The sequence below is a fragment of the Lagenorhynchus albirostris genome, chromosome 9 (genome assembly GCF_949774975.1).
Source record: "Lagenorhynchus albirostris chromosome 9, mLagAlb1.1, whole genome shotgun sequence".
Taxonomy (NCBI): domain Eukaryota; kingdom Metazoa; phylum Chordata; class Mammalia; order Artiodactyla; family Delphinidae; genus Lagenorhynchus; species Lagenorhynchus albirostris.
Window position 1 is genome coordinate 38,333,123 of NC_083103.1, and position 17,956 is coordinate 38,351,078.

The 17,956-nt window shown below is 52.0% G+C and overlaps 1 protein-coding gene across 9 annotated transcripts in view; it reads left to right on the forward strand.

Annotated features, from left to right (window-relative positions):
- Nucleotides 1–17,956, forward strand: part of ABCC8 (ATP binding cassette subfamily C member 8) — a 76,259-nt gene that overhangs the window by 52,697 nt on the left and 5,606 nt on the right. For 4 of the 9 annotated variants that reach the window (XM_060159577.1, XM_060159583.1, XM_060159584.1 and 1 more), the window contains 13 exons: nt 1,366–1,401; nt 2,711–2,746; nt 3,475–3,573; nt 4,647–4,731; nt 5,397–5,477; nt 6,773–6,910; nt 8,644–8,769; nt 9,701–9,800; nt 10,028–10,269; nt 10,367–10,539; nt 11,650–11,719; nt 12,199–12,356; nt 14,059–14,151. In XM_060159577.1, the coding sequence (XP_060015560.1) occupies nt 1,366–1,401; nt 2,711–2,746; nt 3,475–3,573; nt 4,647–4,731; nt 5,397–5,477; nt 6,773–6,910; nt 8,644–8,769; nt 9,701–9,800; nt 10,028–10,269; nt 10,367–10,539; nt 11,650–11,719; nt 12,199–12,356; nt 14,059–14,151 (1,437 nt within the window). The remainder of the gene's footprint in view (nt 1–1,365; nt 1,402–2,710; nt 2,747–3,474; nt 3,574–4,646; nt 4,732–5,396; nt 5,478–6,772; nt 6,911–8,643; nt 8,770–9,700; nt 9,801–10,027; nt 10,270–10,366; nt 10,540–11,649; nt 11,720–12,198; nt 12,357–14,058; nt 14,152–17,956) is intronic. The other 5 variants (XM_060159579.1, XM_060159578.1, XM_060159580.1 and 2 more) reach the window with 5 other exon arrangements.

The following is a 17,956-nucleotide window of genomic DNA, read 5'->3' on the forward strand; positions in this document are numbered from 1 at the left end:
GGGTCCATTCTCTTCTGCTCCTCAGCAGAGGACAAAAGAGAATTTCATCAGGCTTCTTTCCATCCCTGTTTTTGTCCATCCTGTTTTCCTGGCAAGAAATTTATCAGAGGTATGGCCTGGGTAATCACAGTGAAGCAATGCAGCATAGTCATTAAGAGCATGAAGCTTTGGAGTTAGACAAATCTATTTTCTTTGCTATTTGCTGGCTGTGTGACTTTGGGCAAGTTACTTAGCCTCTCTAAGTCTCACTTTCCTTGTCTATGAAGTGCGGACCTCCTTCATATGGTTTTTTTGAGCTTTAAAATAGATAATACTATTGCAGTGCTTATCACAAGTGCTTATAAAAGTTCAATAAATGTTAGCTGGTTTTACTATTATTAAAGTAAGATCTGCATGAAGACAGAACAGATTGATTTTCCCCAAATGTGCATGTCAGAAGTACATACTTCATTGGCAGAAGGTTGCTTCTGGAAGGTTGAAAGGTGGCCTGGGGCAGGAGAAAGAGCACTGACAAAGTTGGCACCAAAATTCAGGTCACCTCACTCAGTGTTTTTTGTTTTGTTTGTTTTGTTTTGTTTTGTTTTTTGCGGTACGCGGGCTTCTCACTGCTGTGGCCTCTCCTGTCGCGGAGCACAGGCTCCGGACGCGCAGGCTCGGCAGCCATGGCTCACGGGCCCAGCCGTTCCGTGGCATGTGGGATCCTCCTGGACCAGGGCACGAACCCGTGTCCCCTGCATCAGCAGGCAGACTCTCAACCACTGTGCCACCAGGGAAGCCCCTCACTCAGTGTTTTTCAAAAAAATTTTTACTGTAATCCACAGTATGAAACAGATTTTACATCACAGTCCACTACATTTATGCATTGATAGGTAAGAGAAAAAAAATTCACACAAAAAGTACACATCTTGATCACATGCAATGCACATTGGTATTTTCTTTTTCTTTTCTTTTTAAGTGCAGTTGCAGTTTACTTGTTTCAGACCCAATTTTCGGGTCCCAATCCACAGTTGGAAAACGCTGTACGAAATGATTATGACCTTGGGAAAGTCATTTTCCCTCCCTGAGCTTTAGTTTTCCCAACTATAAGCCAGTCTTGATGCCAACCCAGCTTCACTGCTGCTTGGAGTTGTGTCAGGAGTACTAATGAAGCCCTTGCTGTTTGGAGGGGGCCCATCCAGTTGCTGCAGGAGGGACAGAGATTGAGAAGAACAGTTTCTGCCCCCATGGAAGCCACTTGGGGGCACTGGGGATGGGTCAGAGGGGTGGGGATTGTGGGGTTGCTTCTCCCCAAAGACACAGTGTGATGGAGAGGAAGGCAGTGAAGTGAGAAGTAACTGGTATTGTTTTTTCCCATTTGTGCCCCAGCAGCCTTCCTGACAGCGAGACGGGAGAGGACCCCAGGTACAGCCTTGGAGCTCGGTTGGAAGTGGGTTCCAATAAAGGGAAGGGGCTTGGAGAATTCCTTGGCGGTCGAGCAGTTAGGACTTCGTGCTCCCAGTGCAGGGGTCATGGGTTAGATCCCTGGTCGGGGAACTAAGATCCCGCATGCTGCACAGAGCGGCCAAAGATAAAAAAATAAAAAATAAATTTAAAAAAAAAAGAAAGAAAGAAAAGTTGAGAAACAAAGCTATAAAAAGCGGAGGTGGGTATCCCCTAGGCAGACAGAAAATTCAGTCGTGTTGCTTTATGTTCAATGTGCTTTATGTTCTGGTCGTCTAAGACATCCAAGTGAAATAGATTGACGTGGCTCTAAGACCTTCAAAACCCTGCCTAACCACACCTCTTCCAAGACAATCGAGACACACTGGAGGTGGTGGGAAGTCAGGAGTGGGAGGTTGACTTGACCTTGGAAATCCGTTTAAGCTTCTGGCCTTCACTCTCCAACACCACAGAAGTTTCACTTCCCCATACTTTCTCTGCCCTTTCTCCCATCTGCCGCCAAGTGCCAGGGCATGATGACAGCCCAGACTCTCTAGCCATAGTGACCACAGTTCTTGAGCCAAAAATCAGGCCTCATGGTATGTGACAAGTATGAACGCATGGATGAGCACAACGGGACGGAGTATTTGACACTGGAGCAGTTGGGGTCTGTCCAGGCTACGTGGGCACCACAGCTGACCACGTCCCTGTCGGCAGATCCCCCAGGCTCCACGGTTGTCTTCTGACAGGGACCTGGGGCTGCAAATCACACCTGGAGCCCTTCTCAGCTCTCGAGGTGCCACACTGAGCTCCATCGGCTGTAGGTTGCCATCCCCAGACTGCAGGCACCCATGGTGGCCTGCCCAGCCTCGCCTGGCTACGGTCAAAGCGCACTTCCTGCCCCAGATATTTGTGCAGCCGTGTCAGCCCGAGACCTCGGCCAGTGCGTCCGCGCCCTAATGCAGAGGCTGGGTCTGCAGAAGCCACATGTTGGGCCTCTTGCTCCTCTGACGTGGGAAGCATCCCCCCCCCCATGAGCCTACACCAGTGGTGCCTTCCCCCCACTGTCCCTCGTAACTTAACCAGGTCCCCTGAGGCCTTCCTCACACACGCCGCGTGTATTCAGGCAGCGGAGGCTTCCCCTGGGTGGCGTGTGGCTTTTGTGGCTGCAGTCTTGATCTCAGGGATTATAAAGGCACTCACGCTGGGTTTGAGGGAGCTCAAAATGTCTATGGAGAACTCAGTCTACTCAGGTGAACCCTGAAGGTACGTCTTTCCTCCCCTGCTGCAGCCCAGAGCGGGAGACGGCAACCGACTCGGATATCAGGTACTGTGTCCCGAGAGCATCGCCCTCCAGGGCAGACCTCCTCAGAGGGGGTCTCAGGCCAAGGGAGCCACAGAGCTCTGGAAGGCAGCCCCCCAGGTCCAGCCCAGCTGCAGAGGAGGCCAGGGAGGGCGCTGTGCTCCATGCGGTGGTTCGGAGGCCGCCGCTGCTTCCGTGCGTCAAGCCGCTCGCTTCACACCAGATCAGTTTTGTCTGGTGGTCATCTTTTCCTTTTCTTTCTTTCCTTTTTTTTTTTTTTTTTGTCTTCAGAAACCACATCACACTAAATGTGGGTTCATTTTTAAAAGGTTCCATTTGGAGTGTTACCTGCTAACATCAAAGTCGAGTGGTTTGAGGGCTACTCGAGGAAGGAGGAAATCAGGGTTCAAGTATTTACTTAGTTTGGTCACACTTTGGGGTCTTTCCAGGCTCTGGGTAGAGACTTAGGAAGGGCAACAGACTGAAGGGGTGGGATAGGGAGGGGTGGAGAGCAGGGAGGGGTTGAGGTCCCTTATCCGCCAGCCAGCTAAGACCCAGCACCCAAGCCTGCCTCGGGCCCTTGGGGAACGAGAGGCCACCAGGAGCCACTCAAAGCAGATTTCTGCCAACTGCACCTCCTCATCTTAGTGCTGCCCCCACCCCCTTGCCCCAGTTTAAGCCATCAGCTTGACAACCACCTCTGACAATGACCCCCTGAGAATACCTCCCTACTCCTGCCCCGCTTTTTCCAGGAAGAGAGGCCCCGTGGCCTATGCTTCTCAGAAACCATGGCTGCTAAATGCCACCGTGGAGGAGAACATCACCTTTGAGAGTCCCTTCAACAAACAACGGTAAAAGCCTCGAGGAGGTGGGTTGGGGGGCAAGCTGGGGGGGGGGGGGAGCAATTGGTCATGCATGAGCCACTGCCCCAGCCCCCAAGCCCAGCCGGCTGCCTGCTCCTCCATCGATCTTCCTCACCCAGCCATCCTGCTCTCCAGCCCCCTTATCTGGATTCCAGCCTGTTCCATATGGTCCATCTGGAAATGATCCAGATGTGCTGGGCATCAGGGCAGTCCAGCTCCCGTGGTTGAGAAGGCAGGAGGGGAGGGAGGTGCAGGAACCCTGGTGCCTTCTCTTGAGGTTGGTGAAAAGGCTCGCCCAGCCCTCCGTGGGTCTCCGTTCTCGTGCTTCCCTACCCCCAGCTCCGCAGCTTGTACACAGATCCCTCCAGTGCTAATGACTGCTAACATCATGGAGCTCTTTCCAGGTGCTCTTGCTATGCATGACTTGCTGTAATGCTCACATCAATCCCAGTAGGCAGGTACTATTATTATCCCCATTTTATAGATGAGGAAACCAAGACTCAGGAAGGTTAGGTAACTTTCCCAAGGCCACCCAGCCAGTAAGTGACAGAAATGGGTTTCAAATCCAAGTCTTCCTGACACCCAAGTACATGTCACCAAGACACTGTGATGCCTCCATGCACTCTGGCTGGCACCTGCCCGGGCTGAGAGCTGACCAGGGAAGTGTGAGGGGAGCAGGCTGGGCGAATATTTGACCAGCCATCATCATTTACTGCCTAAGCAAACCAGCAGTGATTTTTCCCTGGCAGTGCTCCAAGCATGGGCTCTGGCTACCGCTTTTCCCACTGCACAGGGGCCCCAGGCCCTCTCTTGTCACTTATGTGGCTATCTGCTCCCATTCAATTTCATCTTTCAAATATTTAACTTTCTTCATGATGGTGTCAGGTGCTGCCCTCAGCTCTTTTCAAGCTCACGGGGTGTTTGCTTACACCCATCAGGAGGCCCATTAAAGCCATTGCTCCTCCTGGGCATGTCTGCCTGGAAGGTAATGACCCTCTGCAAATGCCCAGGCCCACCTCTGGCCAGGCTGATCAGCTGTGTCCCCACCCACCCCACTGCAGGTACAAGATGGTCATCGAAGCCTGCTCCCTGCAGCCAGACATCGACATCCTGCCCCATGGAGACCAGACCCAGATTGGGGAACGGGTTAGTAGCAGCTTCCAGGGGCTGGTTCTCAAAGTTGGGGCCCTCAGCCTCCCCTGCTCCCCACCCATCACCATCACCATGCCCTGACATCCTTCTCAGGGAGAACAGGTAATGAGAAATGAGAGAGGGGGAAGGCTGAAGAGTTGCCTGCAGTGGGATCAAAATGATCTCCTTGAGCCCTGGGTTGGTGGCTGTCCTCGAAAAGTTTTCGGTCTTGCTTGGTGCAGAGGTCAGCTTAGCACTTTCCCAGGCTGGAGATGACTTGACATCTCCATTCATGCCCCAAGTATGTACTGAGAGCCCACACAACACTGCGCTAGACTCAGGGTGGTTCTTCCTGTTCCCTCTCCAGGCGGGGTCCCTCCTCCATAAGCTTAAACAAATAGGATTCTTCTGTGGCTGTCCTCCTTATGTGTGATTTAAATCCGCGCTTCCTCCATCCTGGTTTTCATGGGTCAGATGGTCCCTAGCACCTTGGGAATCATTCTCCCCACTTCTGAATGAATTCAGTAAACATGTACAAGTTCCCCTTCTCTGCCAGGTGAAGAGGGGGCAAAGAGGGGCATAGAGCCAGGCCTCCCTCCCAAAGAGCTCACAGGGAGGGGCCAGGACAGTCTCTCCTGAAGGGCTGTGAAGGCATGACCTTTCCTCCCCTTTGGCGGCAGGGCATCAACCTGTCCGGTGGTCAGCGCCAGCGCATCAGCGTGGCCCGAGCCCTCTACCAGCACACTAACGTCGTCTTCTTGGTGAGTGCACCAGCTGGTACCTCCTTGGGGCCCTCGTGTCTGGCTGCCACCTTGGCTCATTGCCTACACAGATAGACAGTCCCACACACACCATCACCCAACAGCCTCCCCCTCCAGGAGCAATCCTCTCCTGCCAGAGATATTACCTACCCATCTTATTGATGGAGAAACTGAGGCACGGTTAGTCCAATTGACCCATGTGGATTTCACACTGGGCTCTGCAGTAGCCATGAGGGGAGGCGAGTAGTAATTATAGGCCTCCTCCCTGTAGGACAGCCCCAACCTATTAACATTTATTTAGCCCGACTATAAAAATGGCAAATACATGGAAGGTGAGTTACCACTTCACATCTCATGCCCAGAGCAGACATTGCTAATTGATCACAGCTTTCTTTCCCATGGAAACTTAACTTGGCCTCAGAATCCTTCTCAACACAGCACTCCAGTTAACCACTAGTAATCAAACATGAGATAAAACTTATCTATACCTGCCCTACTTCATGCCAAGTTCTGAGTGAGGTACCTTAGTTGATACTGAAGAATTCTAAGACCCAGCCCTTGGCCTCAAAGGTTGAGAGTCTGATTAGGGAGACAGAGCTTACCCACACTTAAGAGCCACAGCCCACTTGAAAGCCAAACTGTGTGACACAGACTGTGTCCAGGGAGACAACTGTGAGGGCTAGAGTAATCAGGGAGGGCTTCCTAGAGGAGGGTCTTGAAGAGTGAGTCAATTAAACAGAAGGAAAGAGGAAGCCCATTTGGACAGACGGTTAGAAGAAGGAACCTCAGGTCTCTGACCCCAGCTTTATTCTCCACCCTCCACTATTACTATGAATAACAGTTCACCAGACAGACAAGAGGCAGATCAGCACTCCAGGCAGAGGAAACAGCTTGGGCAAAGGCCTGGAATGGCAAATTCCCTGGAAACCTGGAGCATAGGGAGCTTGCACAAGACAGATGAGAAGTGAGACTGGAAAGGAAGACTGAGCAGGTGGTAAATAAAGGGCCTGGATTAGTGTGCTAAGGAATTCAGACTTAATAAACTATAGGGAGTCAGTGGAGGTTCAGGAGTCAGGAAATGCTTGTGATTAGATCTGTTTGAGAGGCAAAGGTGATAGCCCCATTTCAAGACGAGGCAACTGAGGCCCAGAAAGGTTGGTTGCACTGTCCAGGACCACACAGTGGGCTGGGTTCGTGTCAGTCCCTAAAACAGAGCTGGTGTAACTCTGGTGGTTTTTACGCTCACTGTTATCCCCTCTTCCCACGTGTGTCCCTACCTTCTCCCTTCTGCCTAGGATGACCCCTTCTCAGCTCTGGATGTCCATCTGAGTGACCACCTGATGCAGGCTGGGATCCTTGAGCTGCTCCGAGATGATAAGCGGACGGTGGTCCTAGTTACGCACAAGCTACAGTACCTGCCGCATGCAGACTGGGTGAGGGGCCGCAAGGGGGTCAAGCTGTGGAGGGCTGAGGCGGGAGAGGCAGTCGGACATCTTCAAAGGAGTCAATCAGATGTCTCAGTAGCAACTGCTGAGGGCCACAAAGCAGAAGAGATCAGCAATGGATGGCTTCACACAGGCTGGGCCAATCAGGGAGACCCTGCATAGCCCAAGGGTTTGGTATCACCTAGAGCTGCAGACATCCATATCCTGACACGGGCCCCATGTGGGTACACACAAGGCTGGCACAAAGAAGTCTCAAAAAGAAGCAGACACTCAGTTCTTACCTCTGTTTCCTGCCCAGTTTGATGACTCACCCCCCCCCAGCCTTGGGGAGTGCCCATTTGGAGGGGAGAGCCATCTTCCTGCCCACTAGTGCATCAGATTCAAGTTAGGATCCAATGGAAAATATGGAAACAAACAACGGCAGTGGTAATAGAAACTTCAATATTACCAGTAGAATGCAATTTTGTGAAATCCCACATCAGTTAAATTCCCATATTCCTCAACATGAAGACAATAGTTACTTTTCAAATAATTGGAAAGCATTTAATTTTTAAGATGGAAATCATGTGACTTGTGAAATCTGGGTCTTGCCTGAATCCTACATAAATTTGTCCGGGGAAATTGAGGTCCTTCCTAAGCTTCAGGTCTGTGTTAATTGGCCCTGCTAATTCCCCCCAAATAAGTCTTCCTTCTACATGTGGTAAGATCTTCCCTCTACTGTGGAAAAAAAAAAAAAGATCCAGATCTTCACAAAAAGATATTAAAGCAGAAAAAAGAAAAAAAAATTAGATTTCTTTAAAAAGCTATTAAAGGGCTTCCCTGGTGGCGCAGTGGTTGAGTCCGCCTGCCGATGCAGGGGACACGGGTTCGTGCCCCGGTCCGGGAAGATCCCACATGCCGCGGAGCGGCTGGGCCCGTGAGCCACGGCCGCTGAGCCTGCGCGTCCGAAGCCTGTGCTCCGCAACGGGAGGGGCCACAACAGTGAGAGGCCCGCGTACCGCAAAAAAAAAAAAAAAAAAAAAGCTATTAAAGCAGGTACAGGTTTGTGTCTGAGTTTTTGTGGTGATTCTGGTGAGACAATTCAGGACAATCTTTAGTCCAAAGAAGGCAGACACGGAGGTGCCTGGTTCCTCAAGGTGTCAGTGAACAGGACTCCTGGGCATCCGTCCCTGAACCCCAGCATGGGGTGGGTGGGGGTGAGAGGAGCAGGATGGGTTTCTGAATTACTGATGGGTCTACATGAGTATAAAACATTGAATGTTTCAAATAAAAGAAGTTTTATTGATTTCAAAGAGGCCACACACCCTTAGACCAACAGGTGCTTTGCCAAACACGGGTGGAACGTATCAGACCTGCCATGAGGAGGAGCTAAGGGTAACGTGCTATTAGCCCTTTCAGTGTATGGAAACAGCTCTCACTGCTGGAGTCCTTGGGGATACCCAGACAGCTTGACCAGGATGCTCTAATTTGCTCTGCAAACCCTTCTATCAACCACGGGGCAACCATTGAGAATACCCGCCCCCCCCCCCCGCCCAGAAGTACCACACTCTAAATCCTGGAGTGTGTTGCTGAGGGCAGTGGGCAAGCTGGAGGCCGTTTGTGGTGGGGAAGAGATAGGTGCTCTGTGTACATCCATCTTAGAGCTCTCGGTCAGGCAGGGCTGTGGCCTCCTCCCTTCCTCCCCAGCCAGCCCCCCGCCAGGTTTGTTTCTGTCTTTCCAGATCATCGCCATGAAGGATGGCACCATCCAGAGAGAGGGCACGCTCAAGGACTTCCAGAGGTCTGAGTGCCAGCTCTTTGAGCACTGGAAGACCCTCATGAACCGGCAGGACCAAGAGCTGGAGAAGGTGGGTGTATTTTGGGGGTCAGTCAGCCACCCCCTGAGGGGAAGGTTTTGCTAGAACCTGAACTCATAAAGGTCTTCCTGCCCTCATTGGCCCCAGGAAGCCCCCCCTCCCCCCCCACACACACAAAGGAGAGATGTGGGAGCTGGGCATGAACTTGCTCCCACTAGAGAGCCAGTACCTGCGCCAGCTACCCAAGGCAGGGTCGGGAGGATGACTTCCGCTTATCCTGAGATAGTCAGGTACCATTCAGTTACAAAGCTTCAGATAACCAATGCAAACTGGCTAAGCAAAGGAATAAAAAGGGTGGGTAGTTAAGGATTTAGTGGCTCAAGAAACTGGAAAGTCAATGCCATAGCTTCAGGTGGAGCTAGATCCAGGTAGTCAAGCAATATCATCAGGAATCTATTTCTCACCATCCCTTGGCTCTACTCACCTCACATTGGCTTCATTCTCATATAACAATGAGGGCCATTGGCAATCTCAGGTTTCCATTCTCCCAGGTCAACAGCTCTGCCAGAAGGAAAGTGCCTCTTTCATGACAGTTTAGCAAAGTCCCAGGGCTGACTCTTATGGGTCCGATTTGGTCATGTGCCCACTCCAAACAAATCACTGTGGTCAGGGATGTGGAATGTGAAGATTGACCAGTCCCGGGTCACGTGCACACCCCAGGAGCAAGGGAGAATGATCAGCCCCCTGTCACAGAGACTAAGAATAGGGGAGAGGTGGCCTCCTACAGGGATATAGGGGTGCTGGTAGCTGATGAAGGGGAAGGAAGAAATTCTGGCAGGCAAACGTGTCCATCTGGACCGTCCTCCAGGCAGCGGCAACCTGGAAACTGACACTGGACATCACTGGGGGTGGTTGCCCCCCTACCCTCCCTTTTCCCCTCTGCACACCCCAAGGACGTCGGCCAGACCCATCTGTCTTTCAGGAGACCATTGTGGAGCGAAAAGCCGCAGAGCCACCCCAGGGCCTGCCCCGGGCCATGTCCTCGAGAGATGGCCTCCTGCAGGATGAGGAAGAAGAGGAAGGTACAGACAGTGGGACTGGAGTGAAATCATGGCCTGAGGTCTGATCAACCATGAGGAGACTAAGGTTTGGGGTTCTGGGAGTGGGGAGATAGTGTGCCTCTGATGAAATCCTATCCCATCTGTGTGCCTCAGTCTTTCCATCTGTAAGTGGGGCTGACACACCCCCCTGGTTCCCCTCAGAGGGGTGTGCAATGTGAAGCCACAGGGAGGGTTCTTGCGGCCTGCAGAGGAGGCGGCCGAGAGTGAGGAGGAGGACAACTTGTCGTCGGTGCTGCACCAGCGCGCCAAGATCCCGTGGCGGGCCTGCACCAAGTACCTGTCCTCGGCCGGCATCCTGCTTCTCTCACTGCTCGTCTTCTCCCAGCTGCTCAAGCACATGGTCTTGGTGGCCATTGACTACTGGCTGGCCAAGTGGACTGACAGCGCCCTGATCCTGAGCCCCATGTCCAGGAACTGCTCCCTCAGCCAGGTGTGGCCAGCAGCCCCAGTGCCGGGGCTGGGGTGGGGGGAGGGCTGAGCATGGACACCCCCCGCCCCCTGCAGGACCCTGCCTCATTCTCTGCCAGGCCCAGGAGTGCTCCCTCGACCAGACCGTCTACGCCATGGTGTTCACAGTGCTCTGCAGTCTGGGCATCGTGCTGTGCCTTGTCACATCCATCACAGTGGAGTGGACAGGGCTGAAGGTGGCCAAGAGGTTGCACTGTAGCCTGCTAAACCAGATCATCCTGGCTCCCATGAGGTAGGCCTCTCCCCTGGCTGTGCTGGGCTATGGGCAAGTCATTGTTCTCTGGGCCTCAGGTCTCCCATCAATAAAATGGGGATATACGATCTCTGTCGCAGGCTTCTGGGGGTGACTCAAGGAGATGATGTGAGAAAAGTGCCCTCCTCGGTGCAGAAAGCAGAGGGAAACTGGCATGTACTCAGCCAGACATGGTGCTAGGAATCTTACATGGTTAACTCATCTAATTGTCACCACAGCCCTTCACAGCGAGTGTCTGCAGGCTCTGCGTAAATGTTAGTTTCCCCTCCCTAGTCAGGTACCACCCACGGTTCAGCTCTCACCTCCCCTGCCTCTCTCTCCGCCCACAGCCATTCTGCAGGTTCTGACCCCAGGGACACACAGGGAAGCTGTTCTCATCCTCCGTAATGGGATGGATAAAACCCCCAAAGGCTGCTTGGTGTGAAAGAGGTTTAAAGCTGTCACAGCCCAATTGGCTGGCTAACTCGGTTTACAAATACAGTAGGCAAACAGCTTATCTGGCCCCTCCTCAATGCCAGACCTCACCATCTGCACTTTTTACTTTTCAGCCTTGTGAGCACTCTGTGGCCCACAGACACGGCCTCCAGGTTTACTTACCCTCTATTTGTCCAGATCTGTGGTTCTGAAATCCTCTTGTTGGGGTTGTGCCGGTTCTGGGTCACAGCCGGAGTGCTGACAGCTGGAGTGGCCTTGCAGGGTCAGCCGGCCAACAAGCTGCCCCGGGGCCCTGTCCCCTCCCCACCCTGGGAGAGTTGTCCCTCTGGAGAGAACTCTGTGTCCCTAGGAGGACACAGAGGGAGTCCTGAGTGTGTTGGGCAGAGCGATAAGCTGAGAACGGTGGCAGAGGTCACACGTGGGCTGTAGGGTCAGAGAGGCTGGGGAGGGGCCAGCAACTCCTTTGGGTGGCCACCCAAATTCTCAGTGACACAGGCCAGATGTCTATAGACCTGCAAAGGCCCATGCCCCTGGGAAAGCAGACCTGGGGATGACCCCATAGACATTGAAACGAAAGAAATAACTGTCCTCCTTCAGTAAACAGGAAGGAAATCAGTAAACATATGAGTAACTGCTCCTCTGGTTACCTCTTAGGTTTTTCGAGACCACACCCCTTGGAAGCATCCTGAACAGGTTCTCATCCGATTGTAACACCATCGACCAGGTACACAGGAAGGCGACGCATTTCCACAGTTCAGAGAGGCCAGGCCCCCAGGAGCTTTTCCTGTCTGGCACTGGCTTCCCCAGATCAGAGCCTTGGGGTAGGAACCCAGTGGCCCCCATCTGATTATAATGCTGCCTCAGGACCTGGGGCCTCCCCTGGGAGACCCTCCTAATAAGGCTGAAGGAAACCACATCCCTTTGGCTTCCATCCAAGCCCACTCTGGCTCACAATAAGGTTGCAAGGTGACTGATTTTGTGGAGAATATTCATTTTCATTTAGCCTGTGTTCTTTATTTGCCATCATACTAGATGGTGAAAAACAAAGCTCTAATTCCTGTTCTCAGGGAGCCTACAGCGTAGCTGCAGGGCTAAGACATGCACCCGTAATAAAGGAAGAGAGCAAAATATGACTCCAGGTAACACACTGAAGGCGATCAAATACCAACACTCACCTCCCTTTCTCACCCTACCCTCCTGCAGCACATCCCGTCCACGCTGGAGTGCCTGAGCCGCTCCACCCTGCTCTGTGTCTCAGCTCTGGCCGTCATCTCCTATGTCACACCTGTGTTCCTCGTGGCCCTCCTGCCCCTGGCTGTCGTGTGCTACTTCATCCAGAAGTACTTCCGGGTGGCATCCAGGTGATGGCAGCACTTGCCAGGGGGTGAGGGATGGGAAGTTCTTTGCAACAGGCACTTCAGCACTGTTATTAGAATCACCATCGTAGAAACAGTAGAGTCGTGTCCCCCAAAACAATGGAAAATTGAAGTATTCATATTCCACTACCCTAATATAACCATCTGTCAGCACGCACACACTGCAGTTACTATTTGAACTGTTTCCTTGGGCGATATGCTCAGGACTGGGATTGCTAGGTCGGGGTGTAGGCACGTGATTACGCCCTTCGTTCGTTTTGCCAAAGTGCTTCCCGGGAGGGTTGTATGATTCCAGTGTCCAGGCTGATGGCTGATGCATAAAATGAGAGGGCACCTGATGTGAGGGGTCTTATGGCAACCAGACCTCCCAACCCACGTGGATTCAGAGCGTGGCTAGAAGCCTGGACTCGAGGGAGCCTCTCACGGCCTTTCGCGTTGATCACATTCGCCTTCATGAGCCTTGGAGCCACGCATGACTCTTTCCTACTCAAAATTGTCTAAGAATGTTCTCTTGGAAGTTCTTTCTGGGAGTGATTCTGTTAAGCTCATAGATTCAAAGATGTGTAGGGACAATTTTTAAGAATCTTTAGGCCAGTATGTCTCAAACTGCCAATCACAACCTATCAGTGGGTCATGAAATCGGTATCATAGATCACAACCCGTAACTTTTTTAATGAAATAGAATAGAAAATATGAGACTGTATTCACATAGTAACAGTAAGCTTTGCTTGATGAAACCTTTGTTTTGGTCATGTATGGGGGTGTGTGTGTACTGATTCGTGATACAAAATGTGTTTCTTACTAGGAGTTGTGGTCAGAAAGGTTAAGTACCTCTCTCAAGTCCACAGAGTTTGTTAGAAATGAGTCAAAATACTGATTGGCTATGATAATAATAATTAAATTTAGATACATTTTGGCCACAATTACCCTGCCCACAAGGATCACGATTGGTGTAAACGGCTTTTTGCCTGGATGATCCAGAATGCCCTGGTACCCACATGGAACATAGTGCACTGATATTCACAAAATCACAGTGGCTTTTGAAACACCGTACAAGCTGATCTACAAGGTTCATTTCTTCTGCCAGAGAAACCACCCTGTTCCCCTGGCACCCACTCTGGCCCTGGGGACAGTTTGTCCAGGAAAGCTGCTTCCTGCATTCCCAAGCTGACCCCCTTGGCACTAATACACTTGTCAAGGTGCAGTTGTGGGGAGCAGGAATAATTCTGTTGCCATGGAAACCACTGGCCTTACCCTCTCCAGGAGTTCTTTAAATCCAAATCCTGTGGTGGTTATCGGGGAGGGGACTGAAAGCGTGGAGTTTGGTCTTTCTGTTCCTTTGACTAGCTGTTCAAGTTGTTCGCCTGTGAAAGGGAACTAACACTGCTGCAGAGTGAGGCGGTGCGGCAAAGCAAATAGATAGATGCAGACGTGAGGTGGACGATGCCCAGGATAACAGTAACCGTTCAGCATGCTCTGCTTAAGTATCTACATAAACGAGCTCATCCAGTCCTCACGACTGCTTGATGGGGTGGCACCCTTGTCTCCCCTCTTTACAGGCGAGAAACTGAGGCCTAGAGTGGTGAAGCTATTTGCCCGCCCTGTAGTAGGAGGTGGAGCTAGGATTCAGACCCAAGCTGAGCCCTGAGCTGCCCTCTTAACCATTCGGCTCTGCTCCCCTGCACAGGGACCTGCAGCAGCTGGACGACACCACCCAGCTCCCGCTGCTCTCGCACTTTGCTGAAACCGTGGAAGGTCTCACCACCATCCGGGCCTTCAGGTACCAGATTCACCCTGGGGGGGTTAGGGGGGTGGGGATGGAGCCAGGGTCACAGGTCATGAGATTCAATTCTCAGGGCTCTGCTTAGGAAAGCCCAGGACACATGTCTCCCACCCCCTCATCAGTCCCCAAGGCCAGTCCACCCAAGGTGTCAGGTCTAGTGGGCTCTAGCGGCATGATCCAGAGAGGAGAATCTCAGGCCTAGAGCCAAGCCCATGGCCTCTGTGAACTAAGGCAAAACATGAAAAGAGAAAAGGCTGGGACAATTCCTCACAAATCAATGCTGGAAAGGCCCTTACATGGTGTGGGCCAGCCCTGAGGCCATCTTTCATTGAGACTCTCCTGTGAGCCAAACACTATGCTGAGTCCTTTACATGCCAGTCTCATTCATTCTGCACCGCAATCTGAAACGGAAAGCTTGATTATTCCCAGTTCTCAGATAAGGAAACTGAGGCTCTCTGTAAGGTCCCACAAAGTACAGATTTGAACCTGCTTGTTCATTCAACAAACATTTACTGAGTGTTCACCAAGCCCCACACCAGGCACTAAAAAGACAAAAATGAGTCAGATGAGCCCCTGCCCTGGAAGCATTTACAGTCCAGGCTTTGAGCAGGCCAGGGCAAACCCATGTGACAAGTACTCTGAAAGAAAGGGGGACACAGGCTCTGGGAACGTAGAAGGGAGGCAGTCATGGAAGGCTTCATTGAGGAGGTGTCATTAGTGCTAGGACTCAAAGAGGAGATAAGACTTCACCAGGCTGGAGGAACTCTCCCAAAACTTCAGTTTCAGTTCCTCCAAAACTCCCACCATCCTCTTGCCACTCTGAGTTGTGATATTGGGCTTGACAGAAGCATCTGAGGCTGCCTTGGGAGTGGAGGGGGCTGTTGCTCCCCACCTCAGTCTCTGTCTGAAGTATTAGGGCATCTCTCCTCCAGATAGACAGGCCAGAGACCCCTGACCCAGATACTGGGGCTCTGGTCTCTAAGCCTCACCCAGAGAATGATTCTAGGTTATTTTTAGGATGGCACAGCTGTGCGGGGCATGACAGTAACCATGTGACACCAGCCTTGTGTCCAGTAACCCTAGGGCTCAAGGGCCAGCTGACAGGGTTTGAGGAGGCTTGCCTGCATCTCCTCCCTCCAACCCCCAAAGTCTAGCTGCTGCCCTGGGAGAGGTGCCCAGGCTCCTGGCACAGCACCGCAGCCCCAGTTCACTCTCTGGGGCATCTGGGGCCGATGGGAGGTCTTGTCCTAGTAAAGCAAAGCAAAGCAGAGCTCTGCCATGGCCTTGGCTCTGCTCCCTGGACATCCCCTGCCACTGTGCAAGCCTGTGCTGTCTTCCCCACAGAAGCTCCCTGGAGCCTGGCATGACTCCAGGGTTTCCTTCCAGCCTCCTCCTCTTCTCAAGCCTGAACTCCCCAGTTCCTTCCCCTTCCAGACCCCTCAACACTCCTGGGCCAACCTCTACTCTAAGTTTCGGTGATGCTCCTCTTAGAATTGATATCCTGGAGGCCTTTGGGCAGGGCCTGGGGCAGAGAGAGTGCGACTTTCCTAGAGTGGGCCAGACCCTTCAGTAGGATCTGAGTGTATGCCCACATCCTGCAACCAGCCTCAGACCAAGCCAGCGGTTAGCCAGAGAAACTGCTGCCTGGGAGGCCTCCCACACCCTGCACTGACACGGTCAATGAGTTTTAAATTTGAGTGAAGGACTTTTTACATCATCCCTGAATGTGTTGAATTCATTGGCTTTTTGCCCAGAGACCTGTCCTGCTGAGAGCTACCTAGCATTTATTGGTTGTACACTTCCCACGTGCCAGGTATGTGTGTGGGTTATTACATTTAATCCTCGTAAGAGCCTCATGACATAGGTAGGAGAAGCCACGCTGTACAGCTGAGGCTGAGTATCCAAGGTCACACAGACAGTGAGAGCTGGTGCTGGGCTGGGAACCCAGGCCTGGCTGACCTTTTGGGTTTTTCTGGAGGCCCTGCTTTTTCCCAAGAAAAGTTTCAAGGGTGCCCAACACTGAATGGTGGTTTCAGTCCACGTAGGAACTATTACTATCCCCATTTTACTGGTGAGGAGACTGAGCCTTGGTCCTGAGGCACAGCCTGTAAGTAAGAATGCTCAGACTCCAACCGGGGTCCACATGGCCCCCAAGCTGGGGCTCTTCCCACATTCCTTATACTGTCATACACCTACCACAGAAGCTCCCATCTCACACACACTCTCATGCACACCCACCCCTCAGGCCAGTCACACACCCCTCAGACTCCCCAGTCACTCACATGCACTCACACATACATACACATCTACAACACCCACTTACTCACACAGACCCTCAGACCAATGGTTTCACACTCCCCTCAGACACATCACCCACACACACACATCGACCCTGCGGCTGGGCGATGACACCCTCTCACAACTCAGAGACTTGCTTTGCTCTCCTCAGACACATGATTCAGACGCAGGCCCTCCACCCAGAAAAAATCGAAGCAGAAGAAACAGCTTCTGGGAGTGAAAAGCAAATGCCCACGAGATCCATCTTGAGTTCTTCTGAGTCCCCTCAGTTGTTTCCCTGAGAGCATATGCTGAGACAGCTTTCATTCATTCTTGCATTCACCATCAAACAAGTACACCTGCCCCCTCCTCTAGGCCTGGCGCAAAGTCTGAAGGGGTGGCCAAGGAGAGCGACGCCAGGAGCCCAGGCTTGTCAGAGAGAAGAGGCAGATCCCTACAAAGTAACCCAAGGGAGAACGTGATGAGGGCACGAGGGCAGGAAAGAAGCCTCCAGAGTTCCTGGTACAGAGAGGTCCCATCTATCTTAGAGGGTCAGGGAAGGTTCATTCGTTTGACAGATATTTATTGACAGTGCCAGGTGCTGGGGATACATTAGTGACCAAAACAAACATGGTCTCCATCCTCATGGAGTTTACAGTCTAGTGAGGGAGATGGACACTAAACAGCTAGAGAAATTAACATATGAGCAGAGGTTATGAAATAAACAGGCTGCAGAGATGGAGAAAAAGAGGCCAGGAAAGGCCACTCTGAGGAGGTGCCACTTAAGGTAAAGCCTGAAAGTGGAGAGGAGTCAGCCTTGGGAAGAGCAGAGGAGAAAGCCTTCCAGGCAGAGGGAACAGCATGTTCAAAGGTCCTGGGGTGGGGAAGAACTTGGCATGGTCACAAAACTGAAAAAGGCAAGTAAAGTAATAAATTACTTTACTGTAATTTCTGTGTCTGCAACACAGTGAGCAAGGGAATTTGTGGCATGGAAGGAGGTGGGTGAGGTTGGCAGGAGCTGGCTCACACAGGCTTCTGGCAAGGAGGTGGTTCTTTATCCAAAAAGTCATTCATATTCTTAGCAGGGGAGAGATAGGATGCAATTTATGACTTAGAAAGATTATGCTGGCTGCTGTGTGGAGGGTAGACTGAAGGGAGATAGCAGGTAGACCTATCAGGAAGCTGATACAATAGTCCAAGTGAGTTTGCAGTGGGCAGGAAGCAGGCCAGAGGCAGGCAGAGGCCAGGGCTATTTTGGAGAAATAAATAAGAGGACTGAGGGATTAGATGTGAATCCCGATGATTCCTGGGTTTCCAGCCTGAGCGCCTGGGTGGGTGGAGGTGGGCTTTATTGTAACAGGGAAGCCCTGCAGAGGAGAACAGGTCTTGGGGTGAAAACAAGCATTTGAAGGAGTTGGCACCTTTGACAGGTTTGAATAAGCAGGAGGGAGCTGGGAAGGAGTTCCAGGAAGGAGTGGCATCCATAAGGTGGCAGAGGTGGCATGTCTGGGGGCTGCTGAGGCCC